The sequence below is a fragment of the Lycorma delicatula genome, chromosome 12 (genome assembly GCF_047948215.1).
Source record: "Lycorma delicatula isolate Av1 chromosome 12, ASM4794821v1, whole genome shotgun sequence".
In the NCBI taxonomy this organism is placed as follows: domain Eukaryota; kingdom Metazoa; phylum Arthropoda; class Insecta; order Hemiptera; family Fulgoridae; genus Lycorma; species Lycorma delicatula.
In genome coordinates this window covers 36,129,475-36,156,703 of record NC_134466.1, presented here as the reverse complement: position 1 = coordinate 36,156,703, position 27,229 = coordinate 36,129,475, and the positions used below count along the sequence as shown (strand labels likewise).

At 29.5% G+C, this 27,229-nt stretch overlaps 1 protein-coding gene across 1 annotated transcript in view; it reads left to right on the top strand.

Moving 5' to 3' along the window:
- Positions 1 to 17,743: 17,743 nt before the first annotated feature.
- Positions 17,744 to 27,229, top strand: part of LOC142332744 (multiple inositol polyphosphate phosphatase 1-like) — a 43,329-nt gene continuing 33,843 nt past the window's right edge. The window contains exon 1 of the mRNA XM_075379356.1: positions 17,744 to 17,960. Coding sequence (XP_075235471.1) covers positions 17,744 to 17,960 — 217 coding nt within the window. The remainder of the gene's footprint in view (positions 17,961 to 27,229) is intronic.

The following is a 27,229-nucleotide window of genomic DNA, read 5'->3' as shown; positions in this document are numbered from 1 at the left end:
TCAAAATTTTTTAAAATCTCAAGGAGTTGTACCCTCAGAGCACCAAGTAAACATTTAAAAATATACTCGTACAAAATAATTATAGTGCATCAGTTACACAACACTGATTTTCCTAAATATGTTAAATACTGCCATTGGTTTTTGAATTATTTAAATGAAAAAGGAGAAGACAATCTTGATGTAACATTTTATACCAAGTCAACAGCTAAAACAGTCAGTTGTCTGTGAAAAATCCTCAAGAAACCTTAGAATTACCATTACACGATGAAAAAATTGAAGTTTGATGTGCTATATCATGCAAGAAGATAATGATTCACACAATATATTCATAATGTTACTCCAATGAAATCAATTATCCTTTTTTCAGTCAACTAAATAAGGAACAAACTGCTGGAGTGTAATTCAAATAAGATGGAGCAGCAATGCATAATGCCAATGTTTCTTTAGTCTACTGCGTGAAGTTTTCAAACTCATTTCAAAGTACATCTGGATACAGACATTCACATACAGATTTTTATTTGTGGGAAAGGACGAGAGGATCTATTTAAAAGAAAATCCTTAAATCATGAATAAGATAAACTGAAAAATAACATAACTGAATTTTAAATGCAATCATACTTTTGATGCTATAACTTGTATTTTCATACATGTTCAGGCATGCTTGGGAGTAAACAGTGTCCATAGTGAACATTTCTTGTAAATAGAAATTCATTGTGGTAAGAATTATTCCTGTTACCATAATAACTAGGAATATAACACACAAACAAGTAATACAGTCTACTCTACAACAATATATTACATTCTTATAATATGTGAAAATTAAATACAAAAATCATTTTTACCAAGATGTTTCCCAATCATTTTTCAAATTGTCATCAGCAACCATATTTATTAAGAAATCCACTTTAAAAGGCTTAGAGTTATAAAACTACTCATTGTTTATAAGTATACTATGATTAAAAAAAGTTTCACGTATAATATTATTTAATAACTTTTTTCTACCTACTTGTGTTCTACTGTTCTAATTTACTATTTCTACATTTACAGATAATGGTACTTACGTATTAGCGCCATCGCAGCTATATTTAAAAACAAAGTTGTCAATCGGATTTCGGTGGAAAATGGGCTGATATAGAGTTTAACATAGATTCAAAACAGTCTCTTTATTAATTTTAATAAATGGTTATTTATATTTATTTATTCTATAAATATAATTTAACCAAACTTAACCTACGCTCACTTCGCTCACTAACCTTGACTAATTAACAGGAGTGTTTTGATTATTTAAATAATAAGTAATTGCAATAATTACTGAATTTATTAAATAAATACTCAAAAAATTACGGTTAATTAGTCAAGGTTAGCGAGCGAGGAGAGCGTAGGTTAAATTTGGTTAAATTATATTTATAAAATAAATAAATATAAATAACCATTTATTAAAATTAATAAAGAGACTGTTCATTTTCCACCGAAATCCGATTGACTACTTTGTTTTTAAATAAAGCTGTAGCTGCGGTGGCGTTAATACGTAAGTACCCAGATAATTAAGTTATCATAATCTTATTTTAACGTAATGTAAGTTTTAAACAATCATCCTAAGTAAAAAATCACCAACTACAAAGAAGAATGATTTGTTAAACTGAATAATAAAAATTGTGTTTGTATATAAAAATGGAAAACTAATTTAAATTAAACTATTGAATATAATAAATGTTTTATTATTTTTTATTGTAATTGTTTCTATTATAATTTTTATATATACATACACATGCACGCATGAGCACACACATACACACAAAATATGAAGGAAATTTTGTTTAGTAGATGTACAGTATTTTATTGAAAGGGTATATGGTTATTACCAAAGTTCTGTAGTCCCCATATTAACACAACATAAATTCCACTGGTTATTACAACGCCAATAAATGAGTTTTTCAAGTCGGTCAATTAAAAATATTTGAACTGTAATAACATTTAACAGTGCACAATATATGAAAATATTTTTATATTTGGCCTGTTGTCTAAAACAACTTTTATAATCTGGTGGTATTATGGTAACATAAGACAATATGAATTAAACATACATAACGAAAAACATTTAAATTACATTTTATACATGACAGTAAACAAAATAAAAAAATACATTTTCTTAAATTTATAATCTTAAAAAATAATCAATAAAAGTACATTTTCAATTTTACAAAAAGAGTAAAAAAAAAATTGACAGACATTCATTCACTACACCTTAAACCCAGCGTTACATAAGCTATCTGCTTTTAGAGATGTGCTCCATAAAAATATCCAATAAATAATAGAAATAAAACTATCCATGCCCCCCGAAAAATAAATAGAAGAACTTAACATTATAAAATACTGGAACATACTAATGGATAACAGTTCACTACTGAGAGACTCCAACAAAAAAATAAAAACAAAGATAACCAAACAAAAAAATAACATTCATTAAGGAATCAAAGAAAATGGCTCAAGAATTAAAAACTTTAAATACAATTTAGCTTTCAGAATAAAAAAAAGACAACTCATTAAACACAAAACAAATTTGCCAATCAAACACAATCATCATCATTTGTGTTCTACGTAACAACAAATCCCTTTGTCACCACTGTCTCCTGATTCTTCCCCTTGTAGTTCTCAATTTTCACTTCATCCTTCTTTTTCCTCAATTCCTTTTTCCTTTAACTGACCCTCCAATGCAGCTGTCAAGATTACACTTCCTCTATCCACATATCCTAACCAGTTCCCTTTTATTTTGTGTACTTCCCACATAAATGCTTTATCTTTTTTAATCCTGTTCATTACTTTCTCATCCCTCACTTTATTTGCCCATCTTACTTTCTCCGTCCTTCTCCATATTCACATCTCAAAAGTCTCAATTCAGTCTCTTCTAAAATAAATCTGCATGTATAAAAAATATATAGATCTAGCGATATGAAAGAAAATATTTAAAAAATGTTTTTACGTGGAAACAGTTTATTATAATCAGTCATGGACAACAGTAAAATATTATAGAGGCCTTTAAAATGTGATCTTAAAGGTTTATGAAAATATAGCGGACTGATAAAGGAAAAACATACATTTATATGAACTTTCTTCTCTATTTTCACCAGTAGAACATGTTCTGAAAGTTTGTTACATTCTTAAAGATTCATTCTGTATACCATAATCATAACTGTAAACTGCTACTTAAGTGAAAGGCACTGATGAGCCATTTTCATGCGAAAATTATTTTACATTACTAGTACTGATACAAAATAATGAAATTCTATTTTTTTTTTCAAATATTATTTCAACTGGCATTTAATAATGGCTGATTGTGATTGGTTTTTTTACTCTATTTTTTATAAATAAATTCTCAAAGATAACAGTTTTTATAATTTAAGAAAATAATCATTCTTTACTTAAAAAATTATTTATAATGGAAAAACTGTTGATCCATAAATATCAAAATTGGGAGGGGTTAACAAAAAACAAAATATGATTTATTAAACAGTAATACAGAATATTTTATAAGTTTCACATGATTGTGAAGTCGAATTAAGATTGAAAACTTGTATTAAAAATAACTAGCATTATTATAAAGAGAGTTTCAGAGTTATCAGTAAAGATAGAATACAATTACTGTACTTTAAATATTATAAGTAATTTTTTTTAATATATCTAATAAACAGCAGCAATACACTTGTCGCTAAATACTGTTGTCTTAAGAAAAAAAATAACAGAAAATGATAATTTTTATTTACAAATCTTATCATAATTTTTGTTGTTTTCACCATAATTGATGTTCATCAATGTTGTTTAATAAATAATAAATTGATTATTTCTACAAAAAAAATAATAATATTAAACCTAATAAAATATTTATTATTAGTAAGCAGACTATTAATATAATTTCTTTGAATTAATGATTAATCAATTTCCAATAAAATTTAAGCTTTTTTTAAGTCGGAAGATTAAAGTTAAAAAAAAATCTTTAGTAAATAAATCACATTAAATTAACATAACTATATATTTATTATTTTTAAATTGATTATGATTCAGGGTATAATGAATTTATGAAGTAAATGATTTAAAAATAAATACTTTTTTATTCTGCTCAGTATATAATAATGGGTATACAAAAAGGAATATCAGGATTTTACAGATACTTAACATCTCTTGACTCTGAAACAAAAATAAAATGAAAGCGTGCAACTATCACTGCACAGCTAATGTTCAATCTATAAATACGTTCATCTCAATCTTTATGCCTGGAGTAATGAAAGTAACAGCTGCTTCAATCCTGTAACTCAAATAGGGTAGATTAGCAGATAGTAGAAGCATATACACAAGATAATCAACAGAAGATAACAGAAGGTTTTCTGTTCAAGAATCATCATCTTTGCTAATGGCACTGTCAAGCGAAAGGGTACAGAATCAATCTATGGTCACCACGCAACTAAAACTATCCACTTTGTTGCTTGATTCTAGCCTTAAACCAAAAACTTCTACATATCATCCAAAAGATATAACAAATTAAAATTCTGATATTTTTTTTTGTACACCCAGTACTATATAGATCATAAAAGGAATATATGTATACGCTACTTCATGGAAAAAAAAAAGCCTAAATATTTGCCTAGATGGATCAAGGGAAACCGTGGGAAAACCTTGATCAAAGTAGCATTACAAAATACAAAATACATGATCAACTATAAAATAAAATATAGATATAATTAAAGTCTATATTTATTATTTAATCGATTTTTAATTATTAAAGACAATACTGTTGTATTTATCAAATATAAACACTACATGAAGGTATAATTTCTGGACCTATTTAAAAAAAAATAGGTCCAGATTTCATATAAAATTACTAAATTTACCCCTTAGTTTTGGTCCCAAGAATTACAGTTTGGCTTAATTTTACTGAAAGCAAAGAAATCAGGGCGAAAGCTTTCGCCAGCCAACCCTGCTAACAAAGCGTTTCCAAACAACTAGTTTGTATGAACTGTCCTCTTTATTTTTACTAGAATAACATGTCATGAAAGTTTATTATGTTCTTCGCGAATCACTCTGTATAAGTATAATCTAATCAAAAAAACCTAATTTTAGCATTAAAAAATACTGATAATTGTATATTACATATTATATTGGCCTGTTTTTTACTTGAAATCCAGACTGGAATGATCAATTTAAATTAAATTTCACAAGATTTCTATAAATGGGCCATTGATGTCAATTAGTTTTAGTTGCAATCAACGGTGAAAAGGGGGATGGAGAGGTACAGACTTATGGGTCCCAATTTCAAAATTGTATTCAAATGGTAAGTAAATGTTTCACATAATTTAATGCACCTTATTTATGATATTTTCTGATATTAACTGATCTTATACAAACCCCCGTAAAGGAATGTTGTCAAAAAAGTCATAATCTTTTTTTGTCATTTCTGGATTTAAATTTTTGCAAGAATTGGATATTTCATTTTAACATATACTTTCCTGGCATCATAACTATAGAGCTATGCTGAAAATATGGTAATCAATCAAAAAATGGGGTACGTAATTTTTTGCATTTCTCGATGTGTCATAACCTAAAAAACCAAAAAAAAAGTGGGGAGTAACATTCATAGTATCTATGTGTGTTGGTGTGTTAGAAGCTTAATAATGTTTAACTGGATAAACAGATTTTGATGAAATTTTGTACAAAAAAAATTTTGTGACTTTGTACAAAGGGAAATTTCCTGATAAAATTTTAAGGTCTATATCTGATGGAAGAAGTTTGAGTCAATTTTTTCAAAATTTTCCAACCATAACCCCATCTTATATTAAGCTCAATACATGTATACAAGCTTATCTAATCCTTTTTTTTTAAATTTCACCCAAAATTCTCCCTTCCCCAAAAATTGAAAAAGGTATTTCTATTATTATATATTTTTTAACTAAGGCTTTTTTTAATGTTTTCTTCCTAGGCAAAGTAGCAGTGCAAGCGACTCAAAAAGAAAAAAAAAAGAAACTTTGAAAGCAATATTGTGAGTGGGGGGAGCCTATTCCCCATATATAAGTATTACAAATTTTTCAAATATTCTGGTTATGTATTCACATAAATCCATTTAGCAGTGGATGATAATAAATCTAATTATTTGCTTTTTTCTTTCAGTTATCGTTTTGCTTAATATTTTCAGACTGAATTAACTTATTCTTATGAAATTTTTTACTATGAATTTTGAATACGGGTCATTGATGTCATTTAATTTTTGATGTCGTCAAGAGGATCCCATATCTTAAAATTTACTCAAAAAGTAAAATAATTTTTTTACATAATTCTTTACTTGCATACTTCAATTTTGCACTTAATTTTTCCTCCTAAGTATTTTACTCTTTAGGGCTAAGTCCTAGGTAACCAGAGTTGCATGACTTTTAAAGTTTAGCCGAAAAAGTTATGCAGAAAGAAAAAGTTATCTCCAAATTCAAAACTAAAAAACTTCTTACAAAAAATCAATAATACTTTCCTAGCATTGGTTATTTAATCGTACGTAGTGGAAAAATTATGATATATGAAAAAAAATTACCTAAGATTTCTTTTTTTGGATGAGGGGTAATTTATGATAGTTTTATTTTTAAATTATTGTTATATCTTTACATAAACAAAAAAAGTTTTAAAGATTCAAAAAATCGATATTTTAAAAATTTTTCTCTGCTCCCTTACTTCCAAAATCACCTTCCAAACAAACTTTTTGATTTTTCTACATTACTGTTTTAAATGGAAGAAACTAAAAAAAAAATCCACTAAAAAATGTACAACCAAAAAAAGTTACCTAAGATTTCTTTTTTGGGTGTGGGGGTGAATAATGATGAAATTTTATTACATATAAAATTAAAAGTCCATTATTTAAACTTAAATAATAAAAGTTCAAATTAAAAAGTTTTTAACAAATTCAAAAATCGATATTTTTAACCTTTCATCGGTTCCCTCTCCAATATGCACCCACAGTATTTTTATTTTTTTTTTATTTTACTCACTTGCAATACTATTGTCTAGGAAGAATTTTTTTTAAAAATCCTTTAAAAATATCCAATAAGTACGACAGTTATTTTTATTGGGGATTTTTTGGGAAGGGGCGAAATTTTGGGCAAAAGTTTTTTACTTCCTTGTAAGAAATAAAGGAAGTATTATGAACACGAAAAATTTCAGTTTTCAGATTTCAACGAAAATATACATTTTGACCATCGCTGAATCCATTTTGACTAGTTTCGGTGTGAGATACGTACGTACGTATCTCACATAACTCAAAAAGATTAGCCGTAGGATGTTGAAATTTTGAATTTAGGACTGTTGTAACATCTAGTTGTGCACCTCCCCTTTTGATTGCAATCGACTGCACCAAAAGCCCAAAATCCAAAAAAATTGGATGTTGGACTTTTTCTGAAACAATAAAAAAAATTATGAAAAAAATCAGACGTTATTAGTGAAATAGAATTTTACAAGGAAGTCTTGTAGTGTACACATCAGATTTTTTGAAAATAGTAAGATAAGCATGCACGGATGTACTAAGTTTATAAAGTAGGGTTGTTTAGAAAATTTTGAGAAAATTTACCCCAAACCCACCCTTCCACAACCATCTGTATATATCGATCCTAAAATGTTACCAAAATATTTCCCTGAATAGACTAGTCTCTGTACAAAATTTCATCAAAATCTGTTGTTAATCCAGCCAAAAGTTGTTAAGTTTCAAACACGCCAACACATTTACCTATGTTTATAAAACCATTACCTCCTCTTCTATTTTTTGGGTTCCTGGATAATGAAACGTTGAGAAATGCAAACAAACCCATACCCCATTTTTTGGCCGATTACCATACTATCCTTCTTGCAGCACAGCTCTAGAGCTATGCCAAAAAAGTAAAAATAAAAATTCTATGGTGACTCTTTAGGATTATGTCGTACTACCTCGATCTAGGTATAATTTAATTACTTTTAAAAAAAATCACAATTAGCAAGCATAAAAATTTTTGAAAAACTCGCTAAATCTTCCCAGCTAATCAAATAAAAATTAATCTAAAAAGTTAATTTTCTAAACTTTTGGAAAATTTCATATAGAAATAGGTTTAAAGAAAGAAGTAACAACCGTATTGAAAAAGCTAATTTATATAACTTCTTATTAGATTTATATTATAATTTATTATTTTTCCAATAGTTACGAAAATAAATAAAAAATTTAATTTTGAAGATCCAAAGGTTACGAAATATAAATCTGAATAATTTTCAGATTTATTTGTAAGAAAAGATTTTACGTTCTACAAAAATGTTGGGAAAAATAAGCAAACATAGTTGCTAGCTTTTTCTTGGAATTTAACCAAAGGTTTATTTCTTGGTTTTAAGGAAGAAAAACACCGGTAATTGAAAGAATGATCGAGATTGTATTATAGTTAAATACTTGGATACTTGGTCTTTGTGTGCGTGCGAGTATATATATATATATATATATATATATATATATATTTTTTTTATACAGAATTAAACCTCAAGTTATACTGAAGAACATTATCATTTTAAACATTACAGATAAACACATGGTCATTAATATAAATGCTGTGTTTGGGCGCGCGCGTGCGTTATAGTTAAGAAATCTTTTTATCAAAATGTCATTACAAACACTCTTTTCTTATCAGATGCCATAAAATAAATAATTATTTAAAAAAAAGATAAAATTAATCCCTTACGAGTTGCGATTCATTTAACAGAATAAATACATCACTAAATGTTTTTTTTCTCTTTTCTTATCGTCCAGCTCTGCCAATCGGACTAGACTAATACGGTGTGTAATCGGACAAAAAAAACGCTCTGAAATAGGACAGCTAATAACGCGTAGCCTTAGGTCATTTAAAAAAAACAACGCGAAACTCCGTTCTTATGTTATGCCACGTCATTAGTAGTTTTGTGTGTGTTAATAAAATTACGGTATATTTAAATTATTTTTAAAACGAGTATACCGAAAAAAATAAGTCATAAAATCTGTAAATATGGATCTAAATTATGTAAGTACACATTTTATATGAATCTGATTATACTATTTTTGTTGAAATTATGTATAATTATATATAAATACTACGACACTAAAAATAGCAGCATTTTTGTATTAATTTCTCTTTACGTACTGATGATGACTGTATATAAATCGAAATCAGCAACTACTTTTACATTTTTTACCTTTTAAAAAAGTTGGCAAAGTATTGCTCGACTTTCCCAGATATTAATAATAAAAATTAAAAGAGTTAAAGTCAAAAATCAGAGTATGAATATATATTTTTACAGGTGGGGAATAAATTTTAAGAAATATTTTTATAAAAGTATTCATATATAGGTTAAGCTTAACAAATTTGCTTTAAGTAATCTAACATCCCCTTCAAAAGGCTGAAATAAAAAAAAGAGAATTTTCAAAAAAATCTTCTGCATTTTAGATCCGGATTCTATAATTTGACAAATTTTTAGACGGTTTCTTGATAGCTCTATATATGAAGTATAAACAACCAATTATTTTTTTTAAATATTAACACTGAAGGGAGGTAGAACAAAAAAAAAATTATATTTCAATTTTAAGAGGTGGGGGTTGATCTTTTGGAAAAAAACTACTTTATATTCAATGTAGGTAACAAATTTGTTTTAAAGTTTTCTCATGATATCCCTCCTTAATGAATTTTGAAAAAAATAATATCAATGCCCGTATACAGAAATATTTGGTCAAATTTGAAGAAAATCGGTTTGGTCAACCCTGAATTAACGCCAAAAGCAGTGCAACACACATACAAGTAATACATATGAGTATGTTTTTTTTCTTGTTAAGGTAAACTAGTTGGACCCTAAAACGTAGAGGTTTGCAAAAAAAACCTGAACCCAATTTTTGAGATGATCTCCATACTTTCCCTTCAATACAGCTATTTTTTCTACATTCGCCATGAAAGGGTAAACATTTTCCTCAATGCTTTTTACTCCAATAACAGTTTACCAAAGTTCATTTATTATACGAGGTATATTCATAAAGGGCCGTAGACTTATATTTAAACATTAGCGGGAACACAGTTTTACGCACACAGGGCCATCTATCGGCTATTTACAAAACCACTGCAATTGTTTTGAAGAAGTAGTCGTTTGCCTGCCGGTGAATGTACATCGCAATGAACGCGACAATCGTTTCACCCGCCGGTTGTGAAGTGCGCGCTATAATTCGATTTTTGTATGCAAAGAGATGATTTTCAGCTGTTGAAATTCATCGGGAATTATTACTGTATGAACCTACAGTAATGAGTTAAGAAAAGGCTAGACAATGGTGTCGAGACTTTAAAGAGATTGTACAAAAGTGCATGACGAAGAGCGGAGTAGTAGGCCCAGTATTGAGACCGACGAAATCGTTGAACAAGTGAACCGAAAACTGCGATGTGATCGGCGATTGACGATTAGTGCTCTGGCTGATGAATTTCCGCATAGACCCACCTCTATCTACACGATTGTCACAGAAAAGCTCGGATATCAAAAATTGTGTGCAAGGTGCGTACCGAAAATGTTCACCGAAGACTAACACAAAGAGCAAAGTATGTGCAGCGGATGAGCATTTTTGGACCGCTATTGAAAAGATGGAGATGATTTGTTTTCCCAATTGTTACGGGCGACGAGACGTGGATATCCTACACCAACGCAGAATCGAAACAACAGTCAATGCAATGGCGCCATTCAATTTCCCCTAAACCGAAGAAGTTTAAGCAATCTCCGTATTCGAATCGAAAAACATTGGCTACCGTTTTTTGGGACGAAAAGGGCGTCATTTTGGTTGATTTCATGGAACGTGGATCAACAATAAATCACAGCTGACATGTACTGCGAAACGCTCACCAAACTGAGACGTGCGATCCAAAATCGACGACGCGGGAAATTGTCGTCCGGCATGATGCTCCTTCACGACAACTGCTCGTCCTCACACGGCTGCCTCAATCAAGAAGTAGATTCAAGATTTTCGTTGAGAACTTTTTGACCACCCTCCTTATAGTCCCAAACTTCCACCTAGCTACTACTTCTTCTTCTTACATTTGAAAAAGTGGCTTGGTGGACAACGGTTTGAAAACGACGAGGAACCCCTAACAGCCGTTGTCAACTGTTTCAATTCCCAAGCGGCGTACTTCTATGCAGAGGGGTTAAAGAAACTGGTGCAGCGTTACAAAAAGTGCTTAGAACTAAACGAGGATGTGAAAAATGAAGTAGATATGTAGTAAACTAAAAGTGCAAGTAAAAACATTTCTCACGAAATAATTATTTTTAATGACCAAACGGCCCTTACTTTATGAATATGCCTCGTATATTAAATCATATAATTATCTTCTAATATTTCTTTATTTTCAATGATAAAACAAACGTATTATATCAGATTCCAAACTCAGGAACTAAAAAAACACAGTAAAACAAAATTAATTTAAAAAGGGTTTGCGTTTTTAATTGTTTTATTAATATAATCTAAATATTACAATCTGTCTTTTAGGCAGCGATTTTCCCCCAAAAAAAAATTGTCTGTACAACAAAATACAATGAACTATCTCAAAAATAACCTCATTTGACAGAAGGTTATGCACATAAGTAAACTGCACCTGATTCAAAATAATAAAGCCGACAATTCTTATCAAAATTATAATAAAAAATTTTATTTTAATTATTTAAATGGTAGTCAGTTTGGGTTTTCCAAATTAGATTACTTTATATCGGTGTACCCAAAAATTTATTTATGTAAACTAAACATTAAAAAAATTTGAATTATAATAAAACTTCTGTACCTGTAGGAAACAAATAATTATTTATAATACTTATCAACTATGTTTCGTTTGGATTTAACAAAGGTACATTCGACTAAAATAAATTTTTTTTTAAATTGATCTACAAAAGGCGTACTATTTTATTATTAAACACCAATGCTATGTCATCTGCAAATATAACACTCTTATCTCAGTAGGTAACAGACGGCAAAACATCTACATAAAATAAGAAAAGCAATGGGCCTAAGGATGGAACTTGAGATATACGATAAATTGTTATCCAAAAATAATTAAGATAAACATTATTTTTATAAATAAAATACCAATAAGAACAGTAAAGTGAACTTTTATTTATAATCTACCTACTTTTAACTTCAGTTCAGAAAATAACATAAAAAATAATAATGACTGAAAATTACAATCACTGGAAATGTATAATAGTGGACATTATCAATATCTCTGTATAAACCTTTAAACTGACCGATTTATGTATAAGTTACATACCAGATATTTTTTGTACACCACTATTTTGCATCTGTTCTTTCCGATTCTGGCAAACAAAGCTAACGAATTTTTTACCAAATACAAAATTACTAAAAGGTATACTATGTTTTTACAATTATTATTAAAAATTCTTTTTCAAGTCATATGAATGGTAATGCGATTCTGCAGAATCTCTGCAGACTTCACATTATATATATTCTAATTTTTCAATATATTCTAGTTTCCAGTTAATTTTAGGTTGGATAAATTTATTACAGATAGTTTTAAATAATTATTTATTTTCAACAGTTATAATTTGTTTCAATATAATAATTTTATGTTATGATTGTAATTTTGATTGTTTACAAGATTTAATGACTATTTGAATAAAAAGTAGAATAGTTATAACTTCTTCAACATTCTTTCAGAAGTTTATTGTAATTTTCACTTCATTTTCCTATATAATATTAAGCCGAATTGTAATCACTTAACTTAGTGTAATCATGTTCAGTTGTGAATAATGATGTACTGGCAGATGCATATCAGTAATATACATCAACATTATATTAGATTAAATTTGAATCTAATAAAAGAGTCTAGCGTTACCTAGTAGGTACCTCAGCTACTAGTTTGGTTATTGGTAAAATCTGTACATATGAAAAAAGAATACTTGTACATTTATGCAAGTACAAATAAGAGGTTTAATGTTCCAGTGAATCCAATAAAGAATTAGCTGTCCTGCTGGGTATTAAAAGTTGCCACTGTGATACTGTAGATGGACACGTAGTGGTTGGTAACTCTATTTTTATAATACTCATTCAAAAAAGAAGAAATAAATTACATTAAAAAAAAATGAGATAATTTCCTCACAGGAGACTGCCTCTGATGAGGAGGGAAAGATTCTCCCATCTTGCCTAGCACTTTTATAAATATATAATTTTTAATTACTACAGAAAAACTAATCAAATTACTTATTTTAAAATAATAAAAAAAGCTTTTAAAGAATGTTATAATTAAAAACAGAAATGAAAACTGATTGTTATTCTTACAAAAGAAAAAATATTTATATTAGTTTTTTCCGTGCAATTAATAATATTTTTAAACGGTTTATTCAATATGATGATTAAACCATCTGATGATTGATGATAAATCTATCTATTTAATTTGTTTCTTCCCTTGCTGGAAATTAATACTACTTATAGACAAAATAAAACTTTTTTAATATTTCTCTAACTACAACACCATCTCTGCATTTTTTTGCACAGATTACAGATCTGTAAATAGAATCTATCACCCTCAATGTAACAGAAAAGACGCATTAAAGATTTATAAAAGTTAACATAACTAACGGAATGATACCATACACTTATATTAAAACATCTTAGCAGATGCTTTCCTTTAGTAAGAAGCCTCAGGTTCATCTCGAATTAAAGTCCAATAGTAATCATCTGTGACTTTCCCGTCTAGCGCTATACCTTTTGAAGGGAAAGTATTGTAATCGGCCCAATTAAGGCATACGCGGTTTTCACCGGATCTTGACGTTTCGACACCTAAGGAACCCAAAAAACCAAATGGAAATTTTCCGGATGTTCGTAAGAACGTGTGTTCGGTCTTGCACTCCTTATATATCCAGAACAATCCGACCGATTTTGACAAATTTAATTACTTCCATATATGGTGCAATGATGCCATTAAATTTTCAACTTAAAAGGTCAAGGCTGTACAGCAAGGTCACTCTCAGTATTTCGAGATTTCGCCTAATTAAGCTCTCAGTTTTCTTAGGCTATCTGTTAACAATTAAAAAATACTTTTAAAAAAATCTTTGCAAAATTTGATTTTTGATTTAGCAAACACCCACCCCCACCGTAAAAAATGATCTAAATAAACGAACGTTTAATTTGGTATATTGCCTCAATAGTACCACCACTCGCCACCAGGAGCGCTAGTGGAGCATTAACGTAAGCTGTTGCAGTCATCTGCTATTCTGTGACATCACAGATGAGAGCGGTAGAATAAATGCGTGATATTTAAAGTGTAAAAAAGTATTTGAAATGACCGCTAGTACCGCCACACCCGTATAAATGAAATACGCTAAGCGCGCGTGCTTTAGTCAGAATCATTGAATTAAATAGACGAAAAATATTATGTGTATGTGTAAGCTGTGCATCGGAAAAAATGATGGAAAAATCAAACAGCTGTGTTGTCAGCTTTTTTACTTCCTTGTACGAATTATTGTGATCGCGAAAAAATTCAGATTTCAACGAAAATGTCCATTTTGACCATCCCTGAATCCATTTTGACTAGTTTCGGCGTGAGGTCTGTACGAATGTGCATTATGTCGCATAACTCAAAAACTATTAGCCGTAAGATGTTGAAATTTTGGATTTACGACTGTTGTAACATCTAGTTGTGCACCTCCCCTTTTGATTGCAAAAATCACGACTGAACCAAAAAAGCTCAATATCAAAAAAAAAAATGGATTCAGACTTCATCTCCTTTAATTTAAATAGTGTAACCCCGCTATAACGCGGTTATCGGAAAACTTACATGACACCTGCGTTATAAGCTTTGAGAAGTAAATTTTAAATCGCAAAAGGGATCAACTAAAAAAAATTGACAAAAATTCAGGCAATAATGGTTTAATAGAAAAAGTTAAAACAGTATAATGTGAACTTATATAGAAACAAGTATAAACGATTATCATTTCTTAATCCTATTTTATTTTTTCAGATATTCAAATATTTGTGGGACAAGTTATAATCCGCGTCATATCCGTATCTGCGGTATATCGAGCCGCGTTATAGCGGGGCTATTGTACTGTACTGTATGTATTGTACTGTATATCGATTTATTAATAATTATTAACCTCTGATTGTAAAATAAGATTTACGATAACAATAACAATAAAAAAAGAAATAAGAAAAAGAAGTTATTAATGAAATAAAATTTTATGTACTTTTCACTTTAAAAAAATGTGTATATGTAATTTAAAAGGCGTTCAAGGAACTCATGTGGTGTCCACATCAGATTTTTTATGTAGAATAATCATTAAAAAAAAAAAAACATTTTATAATATTGAGAATATTAATAAACGCATGTACTTCTTAATACAAAATGGAGTTAATAATTTTTAAATAAATATTTGACTTAAAAGAAATTATACGGAGGAGATTTTTACCTGGAAATATTAGTGTAATTAAGTTATTCTAAATAAGTATTCATAATTAAAATCCGTTAGTACACACAACCATATGTAAAGGTAGTGTGATACTATTTTAGTACTACTGTGCGTAAACATTCAAATATATTTTCCATATGGATTAAATCCAATCCAATTAAATTTAGAAATTATGTAAAGAAATATTTTACCTGATTATTAGCAGACTAAGTCATTGAATTAATAAAAATAGTTAGCATCCCTCACTCCATTAACTGCACTTCTTCCCTTTCCAATAAAATAATGCCTTTCTTTTTCTCCACACATAACAAAAATTACTGAAAATGTGATATAAAGGAGTTGTCCTACAAATAAATATCTAATCAATCTTTATACTTCTCTAAAACTGAATTACTTAGGAAAATTGTTTTAAAATTTTTTAAAATCAATTTTTTATCAAAATCAATCATTTATCCACCAATTTTTGTCACCTTTGTTTTCCTCCCGTAACGTAAATGAAGTAATCTCTTCTCCTACTTATTTTATATAATAAACTCCACATTTTCTAATTACTAATTCTAATAATTAGGATATTCACTGGGTTAATAATTTAATATACTATTTATGCGTACACATCAACATAAAAATTATAAACTACTACTTCAGAAAATTATTATTCATAAATGAAAACAGCAAATTTAAGAAGAGTCCAGAATAAGATAAAGTGGGATAGAGGATAAATCTACAAATAAATAAAAAATTAATAGCTCAGATGCAAATAAAATATGATTATTTACGTGATCTGTGAATAAATTAAAGAGACTAGTTTTCTTGGCAGCCAAAGTGGCAACATTGTAAAGTTTCTAGTAAACAGCTGATTTATATTAGGTATTAATATTTTTAGTCTGCTGTTGCCACGTGAGACGTAAACAAACTTTTCGTGAAACGAGTTTTTGTTGCCCATTACAAAAATGAGTGATTCTAAATATGAGCAACGTTATGCAATAAAGTTGTGTTAGAACTCGATGACTACTGAATCCTTTTCAAAAGGGCGTATGGAGGCGCGCTCTTTCACGAACCAAAGTTTTTAGGTGGTTTAAAGTATTTTCAGATGACCGGTATAATCAGTTCCGTATGATCCACCCTCTGGAAGACCGTTAACGTCAAAAAGTGACGACAATGTTCAGCGAATCAGAGACTTGATACGGTACGACCGGCGAATAATGGTCAGAATGATTGCAAAAAAGTTTAATTTGAAAGGTACCACAGTCCATCAAATTTTGACAAACGAAATGGACATGAAAAAATATTGTACAAAATTGATCTCAAAAAAAACCTACTCAACAGTGGTTTCTCACTGAGGTTTCTCTGTTCAACAACAGGATGGGAGTGTAGCGCGATCTCTAGGGCGAATTGAAACTGATCTTGATTTTCTAAAAAATGTTATTACTGGTGATGAATCTTGGATATTTGAGTACGACCCAAACAAAACGCCAAAGCAAGGAGTGTTTCAAACTCACCACGTCCCAAAAAAAGCAAAAATGAGCAAATCAGAAATCAAAACATTGTTAATTTGTTTCCTCGTTAGTAATGGCAGTTAGTAATGGTTAGTAAAGGCCCATAAGGATTATGCGCGAAAAAACATAAAAAAATATACAGGTTGAATCCATAACATCGTTTTTTGAAATAGGTTAAAAAAGTATTACGTTTGGGTTATCGAGTATTTCTTCCTTCCTGAAGGAATGTCATGACAAATCCCTGTGTTTTCGCCTTTATTTCCTTGTATATCCCTAGCGTTCTTCAGAAACTTTTCTGTCCGAAGGAATAAGGACGGGGTTCATACATTTTCCAAGTAAGCTACAAGGACATAAAAGTAATTAAATACATTTTAGGACATTATTTTAAAAGTATTTTTATTTTTTTGCTTATGCTAGTAAAGGTAAATTTATAAATTACTTTTTTATGAATTTGCATGCTAGACAGCGGATACTGGTGTAATTTGGTGGTAGGGGTTCAATTACCACACATCTCGGGAATGATCAGCCTGAGTCTGCACAAGACTACATCTCATTTACATGACGTACAAATCATCCTCGTCTCATTGGGCCATGGGGTTATTTATTACTGACAAGTTGAAGAGGAGACTGACCATGCACATTAGAAACAGAAATAAAAATTTTTTTGAAGCTTTCTTTAAACAAAAAGCACATTTTTTAAATTAATATTTATAACAAAAAATATATATATATATAAAAATTATCATTGTAATAATAAAATTTTCAAAATGAAATAGAAACACAGGTTCGCGGAAATGTTGGCAGTGCTCTTGACATTTTCTGTCGATGTGATGGGAAATGTAAATTCAACAAACGGTATAAATAATGCGCCTTCAAATGGACTGCCAGAAGAGAAACCAGACTACGAAACGTACTGTTATGCAGAAGATAAACATCCGTACACGTTGTTCTCTTCAAAAACACCTTATCAAACAAATATGGCCGATCCACCACCACCTTTAGTTTTACCAAGTAAGTCATTTTATTTTATTCATTTGTAACATTATATTACACTATATTTTTATATTTATGAAACAATTATGTATGTAAAATCTTTTCTAAACAAATGAAGACGTCAATGATCATAATCTAAAGGATGCATGATATTCACATTGTAAATGTGTTGACTCGTATGTTGGCGCAGGGACTGAAAAGCCCATATAGAAACATTTTGCATGAATTGGCCTCTGTTACAAGAAAACTGAACATTATTATCTTCTATGTCTTTTGTGGTATGGTAATACGAGGTCTGTAAATAAAGTAGTGAGACTGGTTCAAAAAAACGTTTTATTTACAATCCAATTATACATGGACTCACCTTCGAAATAGTTCCCTTGGGAAGCCATTCAACGTTTCAAACGGTTTTCCCACTTTTCATAGCAATTCTGGTACTCAGAAACCGGAATAATCTCCAGATGGTCGGTTAAAGTTTTTTTAATGCTTTCTACTGTTCCAATGATGTCCTTTGAGGTGTTTTTTTTTTTTTTAAGTCGGGAACAGGAAAACGTCGCAGGGACTCAAGTCGGGAGAATAAGGTGGTTAAGGAACTACAGGAATGTTTTTCTTGACAAAAACTCATTAATTGCGAGTGCAGTGTGATAAGGTAGATTGCCATGATGCAGCATCCAGTTTCCTTGATGGATGGTCTCACGCGAGCAACTCTTTTACGCAGCCTTTCAAGATTTCTCAGTAAAGATATTAATTTACAGTCTGTCCTGTAAGCAAAAACTCCTTATGGACAATGCCATTACTATCGAAGAAACAGATTACCATGTTTTGATTTTTGATTGCTCATTTTTGCTTTTTTGTGTGAGTTGAAGTGTGCCACTCCATGCTCTGACGTTTTTGTTTCTGGGTCGTACTCAAATATCCAGGAGTCACCACCAGTAATAACTGTTTTTTTTTTTTTTTAGAAAATCAGGATCAGTTTCAATTCGCCCTAGAAGATCGCGGCACACTCCCACCCTGTTGTTTTTCTGTTCACCAGTGAGGTTTTTTTAGATCAATTTTGTACAATCTTTTTTCATATCCATTTCGCTTGTCAAAATTTGATGGACTGTGGTACGGTTCAAATTCAATTGTTCTTCAATCATTCTGACAGTTAATCGCTGGTCGTACCGTATCAAGTCTCTCATTCGCTGAACACTGTCGTCACTTTTTGACGTTAACGATTCCTGGCCATCTGCAAATATTTTAATCCACCTAAAAACTTGGGCTCGTGACAGAGCGTCATCTCCATACGCCTTTTTCGATTTTAAAAAAGTTACAGTGGCATTATCACAGAGTTTAAACTTGATTGCACAACGTTGTTCATAATTAGCATACTCATTTTTGTAACGGAACAAAAATTCGTGTCACGAAAAGTTTGTTTACATCTCACGTAGCTACAATAGACTAAAAATCTTAATACCTAACATAAATCAGCTGTTTAAATAACCATATGTTTACTAGTAACTATTATAGTGTTGCCAATTTGGCTGCCAAAAAAAACTAGTCTCATTACTTAATTTACAGACCTCCTGTATATATATGTATATAAACCAGGTTTCATAAATTTGCTGTAGGGTATGTAAATGTTGAATTTTATTCTAAACTATATATTGATGTTGTGATCTAGGCTTACTTTCTGTTGTGTAGCAAGTAATCATTCTAATGTGCTGTTTATGAACTGTTGTAAATACAACACGCAATTCTAAGAATTTCATTTACTTATTTTTAAACGACTCTAAACATTGCGTTGTGAAGAATTATGTGAGACACATCACTTGTCTCTAATAGTGATCCATTTCCTATGTTCTAATAGTGGTCATTATAGAAACATTTATTGCGATGTAATGTATATTTTACATAATGAAGTGAATAGCTGTTAGTGATTTATTTTTATTATTTGTTGTGTTGTTTTCATTTAAAGCTTAAGGCTTTGCCATAAATTCAGTCATTTAAGTTTTTAACATTTCAATATAGTTATTTTCTTTTAAAATGCCTAAGTTAGGAAGAAAAGTAACAGTAATCAGACGAAGGAAATTGTATTCAATGTTTACAATTTCCTTTTAAAAAACAATGCTGGAACTGTTGAAATGAATAGTGAGGTAAACTGAAGTCAAAACGAACGGTCCAAAGAATTATAGCTGAAGGGAAATCAAATGAAACTGAGAAGCCATCCGTGTTCGTTTTGCCGAGAAAACGAGTAAATCGCCCCAGTACTGTGTGCAATTTAGATTCGTTTGACACGGATGCTTTGAGGTGTTTAAAAAAATAAATTTTATGTAACCGAAAAATGCGTTCCTACTGTGGAAAAGAATTATGCAAAAGGTCCGCGAAAGTGAAATTAATTTCAAAGGAAGTGAACGATCTTTAAAGAGAATATTACGTAAAATGGTATTTAGATGGAAAAAAAAGAATACAACCAGAAAATACTGATAGAACGGCACGACCTTAAAATCCAAAGAATGAAATTTCTACGACAAATTTCCCTGTTTCGCAAAGAAGGAAGGTATACACAGATGAAACCTACATTCACAGTAGTCATGCGACACCAAAATCGTCGGTAGACATAACAAACCTTCACGAGGGACTGAAAACACCAATATCCAAGGGCTCACTATTAAAAATTGTTCATACCGGCTATAATAAAGGATTCATTAACAATGCTTTACTTATGTATGTGTCACATAAGAAAGGAGATTATCACAAATCAATGAATTCCGAAAAGTACACGAAATTGTTACGGAAGAAGTGAATTCCAACTTCCCACCTCGGTGGTCATCCTAATAGATAACGCATCGTATCGTAACGCAACGTTCTGCTACAAAAGCGGCCAAATTCTAACTCTTTAAAAAGCGATATGATAAAACGGTAAACCGAAAAACGAATTAACTGTTCTCCTGCCATGACGAAGACTGAATTATACGATATTTTAAGATTACACAAAGAAATTTCTAACAGATGAAATTTTTGGAAATGATGGTCACACAGTTCCACGGCTGCCACCTTATCATCCTGACTTAAATGATTTGGAGTCAAGTAGCTAAAAGAAATACACCTTTTAACATGTCGGGCATTATTTAAGTTAGCTGACGAGGAATTTCATAAACTATCTGAAGCTGACTAAGGCAATGTCTACAAGCATGTTATCAAAATGAAAAAAAAATACTTTGAAGATACACATTTATATAATGTACACATCGACAATTTATGATAAATGTGAATTCAGAATCGGATACCAGCTCTTTAGAATCTGCCGACGACAGCGACTTCGGAATTTGCGAGCTACAGCAATAAAGTGAGTAGAAAAAATAATTATTAAAATTACTTTAAAATAATAATAATAACTGGGTTACTAAACTAGTTTTAATTAAATAACATCGTATGTATTTTTGCTCATAAATATCACCTATATTAAATTGACAATGTTTTCAGTCAGCCTATTACCACGCCGAATGTTTGCTGAATGCTAGTAATTTTTTGTGGCAACTTTTTATGGCCGATATTTCTACAACATATAGTTATTTCAGAAATCCCCGTCGTATTTTTGAATTAGATTGACAGAGAATTTTCAAAAGTGTAAAAGGCTAAAAAAATAATTCGTTCCAGAAAATATTGAGAAATAATTTTTATAAACGTTCGTATTTATTTTTAAGGTGATTTTTTTTCTATACACTGTAAGATGATGTAAAATGTTGTACTTAAAACAAATAAATGATGTTGACAAAAATAAAGTTTTGTTAAACTTTATTTATATATATATATTTTTTTTTGCATTTTTAACCAGCCGCTGCTGGCTGATAAACACGATTTGTTTATTACGTCTTTAATTTGTTTTTATATTTTAAATAAAGATACTACGACAATGGTGATAACATTTGTAGATTTCAAGGTTATGCTGCATCCACAGAGAATCCCTACTAAAAATTCTAACATCTCGAACTATATACCAAATTAATAAACGTGATAAAACTGACCCTCACAAACATTAAGTTGAAGGTAAAGTTCAGAGGTGAGCTCTTGAAACCATTTTAGATCAAATCAGCACTATTATTCAACTGCGCTCTAGTAATGGTAATGAGGGAATGGCTCAAAATATGCCCTCAAAAGTATAAAATAGGCTGAAAAATCAAAATAACTGTTTTGGTTTCACCGACGACTTGGGCCTGCTAGCTAACGACATCGAAAGCTAAATCACAATTATTAGAACTTCAAAACATTGCAAATAAGATTGGTCTCAAAATATAATTCAAAAAGACCGAAATTATTCCCCAAAAACCAACACGTAATTAAAAAACATAAACATAAACAGTAATAAAAACAAAATAGTAACCCAATTTAAATACATCTGAAAAATAATAACAAACAACCTAAACAAAAAAAACCTCAATCCAAATAAGAAGAAACGAACTAACCAAAGCTCAAAAATTACTGGTTCACTTACAGCAAAAAATGCCTATCAATAAATGCAAAAATAAGACTACAGCACAGTTATAAAACCAGACACCACTTATGCAGCAGAAACACTCTTCCGCCTGAACGAACAATCAAAAACAGATAGACTCCAGAAAATCAAAAGAACTGAAGAATCTGTATCAATAAAAAGTACAAGGACGGGCAGTGGTGAATTGTGGCCAACAAAGTCGTGTACAAAGAGTTAGAACCAATCATTGAAACCATGCGAAAGAGGAGACTAGGATTCTTTGAACATATGATGAGGATGCAAGATTCAAGACTATTGAAACAACTAGTACAGTACAATCTCGACTCGAAAAACACCAAAACAGGATGCAGATGGATGACAGAAATAAGAGAGGATCTGAAGGAAATTGGCCTTACACCAGAAGACACCAATGATAAGATAAAATTAACAAGAAGAATAAGAATTAAAACACTCACTACACATTCACAAGAAAAAAACTCACAACACGAACATTTTCAATAACAGAAAGGGCACAAAGATCAAAACGTATGAAAAAGTACTGGGAGAACTGCAAGGCACAATCAGTCCCATCAAATAGACTTTGATAATGGACTAACTAAGTGATCCCATGCTGTCATAATAGATAATAATAACAATTACAACAATGCAAAATGATATATCAAGATTAATTATGTATGCTACTCTATGAATAAAAAAAAATGAACTACTCCAATATTTCCATCGGTTGATCAAAGGAAACCAATGGAATATAGTTGTCCATATTAACAACTAAAAATAATAGTAAATTAAACATGTGAAAATTAAAAAAAGAAAATAATAAAAATAAGAAAATTAAAAATAAATCTCATTTCCAAAGGTGTGAATGAAAATTTAGATTAAATCTGGTTGATCTAGTCCATGAATTTTCCAATCGCCACTTTACCAAAGATGTGGTCTCTTGCATCAAACAGCATCTCTTAATCATCTTAGACTGATGAAGTATATATTAATCGATAACAGTTATGCAGTACTCTTTATTAACAGTTTGTCTTTGAGGACCATACAAGTGCCTTGATAATCAAAAAAGACTTGGCAAGACCTTCAAACTAGTTCGATAATTCATCACAATGTTTCAGCCCATGCATCACAACCTACCCAGAGATTCTTGTCAAAACACAGGATTAAACAAATTCAGCAAACTCCTTACAATAATGATAAATGTATTAATCGATTAATGTATCATCGATAGGGGTAAGTGTGTTACATCAGAAGGACCTACTTTGAAGGGGACAAGTCATTGAACTAAATAAGTTAAGTATTTTTATTTTTATGAACAAAGATCAGATACTTTTTGACCACACCTTGTATTTTACTTTGTCATGTCATATAACTAAGCAATAACTGATATCAAATAATTGCTGTTAGTAATTTTCAAAATATTTCACTGTTTTTACAAGAAAAATGTATACTTATTTCACAATCATTTATTGTTTGATTATATGCTTCTAGAATTATGCCTACAGCAAATCATAGTATACTCTATCTTTCTACGTATGTCATCTTCATAATCTTTTATTGTGGTCTTTTATAAGTGTTTATTACAACATAATATTAAACAAATAATTTTTTTTTTTTTTTAATATTTTATAAATGAAGGAATACATATAATTATACTAATATAATTTATATTAGATAGCTTTTTTACAAATACACTGATAAGATTCATTTATAAATTATTTACATATATTTTAAATTTTTAATTTATTAAAAAAAAAAAGAATTTTTATTGATATGAAAACTGATATTTTATTTTATTTATATTATAAAAAATAACAATATGCTTACAAGAAAATTAATGTGCACTAAAAGGTTTACCGCAATAGTCTAGTAATGAAATCTTGTCTAGACTATCAATTATTTTATTATACATACTTGTTTAATGTTTAACTATTATTTGAGGAAAAAATTAATATAAAAATGGAATAAAAATATGGTTTCAAAGAAATGGGAAAATTAAAAACATTCGCAGCTACATAAACTCATTTAGTCATCCCTTTTCTTAAAAAGTTTGAAATATAATTCTACATTTTAAATTTACCTATATTCTAATTTTAAAAAAAACCATAATCTTTATGAAAATAAGAAATTCTTAATTAGGTACTTTTATTAATAATAATAACTGAAAGTAGTTATTACTACAAACATAAGTGTCTATCATAAATATTAAAACAAGAATTTTGTTTCATAAACTATGAAACAAGTTAGAAGCCCAGTCGAAAACAAATGTAAGTCAGCCCCTGATTATAGGTCAACCTCATTTTATTGGAGGAAAAACCTTGACGTATATTCAGGCAAGTATGGAGTACATATATATATACACATACATATAGATAATTATTGGAGCAGTGAATGAATAACTATTATAAGACATTTTCTAGATATATCTTAAGAATATACTTCTGCAATCTCGTATCTAAAAACATAAACATTCTTCTAAAGAAATGGGAGAAGTACATAACTATAGCTGGGGGACTAAGGATTATGTCAAAAAATAATTTTCTTTTTTCTTCAATTATAAATTTAACACTTAAAATAACCATTTCGTATCTCTATTTACTGAATAAACATAGTAAAATAAATTTGATATGATTAGGTTTGTAATTAAAAATCAATAATTTTGTACAATTTTTGATTACTGATAAACATAGACAAAAAAAATTGAATATTTTTATACCGTGCTATTTTGCGGTCTCTTGAAGTACAACATCATTCCTAAATAGTTCATACATCCAGTATCCTTTTCAATTATTTTCCAAGAGAAGTGCTGCTAAATTTGTTTAGGGAACTTGAATCTACAAACATATATTTTTGTGTTCCACTTGAGGCAATAACCTTTTTGAATCTACTGTGTCTACTCAATAATTCTAAAATTGATCAGTCAGTTGATTTTTTACTACCTCATCTGCTAGGCATGCCAACTTATAAATTATTCACTCTTAATCTAGAAGTAAAATTCCAAAGGTTTTTTTTTTTCAATAAATTTTTAACTCATTTTATTTTAATGTACCTCTCCTCATGTAGACAGACTACATGTAGACAAACTACAAGAGAGACTACTACTTTAAATCTAATTTGGAAATATTTAAAGCGTGTCTTTACTAACATTATTCATATAACCTACATATATTTTATAAAATAATAATAAAGGAATTGAATCATAAAAATCAAATTGAGAAAAAACACAGAAATTTCATATCTACACATTTGAAATTTTATTAAAAAATTAGTAATTGCTGACATTAAAAAATTCAAATAACATATTTTCGAATCTTAACTTATTTTATAATGGAAAAATATTGAAAATATTTTTTTTTTTTTTAAATAGACTAAAATCAATTATTTCAAAAAAGTCAATATAACTCTGGAGCAGATTTATCTAGAAATATTAGAACCGAATTGTGCATTCCCTGAACAGTACAGAACTTGCATTCAAAATTTCAAAACAATTAAATAAACAAGATATAATTTTTTTTTAAATATTCAAAAATGTTAAAGTTCAAAAATAATTATATTTAATTAAAAATATATGTAAAATAATTAAAATCTAATTAAACATTTTTTAAATGATGTAACATTTACCATTGTATTAATGATTGATGGAATACCTAATGACTGTACTTAAAATTATAATAGTTTGGTCATAAAATTTATCTCTTCATTGATTAATATAATAATAATAATAGTATATTTTTTATCAGTGTGAAAGAACTAATATTTGTATAAACTATAACAGCATGTTTTTCATTATTAATGAATAAAAATGACGTAAAATATTTTTATATTTTATAAAAATATTTAAAAAAACGTATCCATTTTTATATTTTTATTTTTTAATAACAGCGACACTTAATTTAATTGAATAAAAACCATTTTAAAATTGATCTAAAAATAATTAATTAATAACTATTAATTATCTAAAATTATTTTTTCAAAAATAAATGAAATAATATTTATTAAAACTGGCATAGCTAAACCTTACATCCTAATGTTCCAAGATATAAACTCCTGATTCTTCTTTCACCCCCATCCCTTTAAGACCCCATCACCAAACTTTAATAGGTTTAAAATACCCTGAATATAGAATCACTGTGCCAGAAATAAAAATTTTTGGTCTACACAGTAATGAAATATTAACCAAAATAGATAATAAATAAATATATATATATACACACGCACACACACAGAGAGAGATTACATTTCTCATTGTTTATAGGAGTGATAAAAAATATGGTCTCATGGAGTTGATAATTGAACAGAAATTTGAAGGAAAGTGAGGGATTATGCAGACAGCTTAGAAATCTTGTCTAGGTGTTTTAATTAATATACATGTTCGATAATCTAATGATAGCTTAGAATAGAAAGGAGTACCAGATGATTATTGCCAACTTCCAAGAAGGAGATAGTACCAAAAAAACCTTTTTGATCCCCTAAATAGAAAAAAAAGTGGAAAGATGATTTTAGGAAAAATCACCCTACTTTTCTCGTTTTATATATTAGTGGCTACTTGTGGCTTCACATGTGTACTTTATGTGTAGCTTGGCTCTTTGATGCACATTTTATCTTCAGTTACTGCAGCTCTGGATGCTGCTTGAAATTCAGCTTGCAGATTTTTTGCAGCCTAACACTGAGCAAATAAGACTGATAGTGAGATGGTGAACAGGTGAGAAGGAACTCACAACAGGGTAAAGAACCTTGTGCACCGATTTTCAGTTTTGATTGTTAATAATTTCTGAACTAAGAATACTATCAGAACCCGGCAAATTGCATTTTGTAG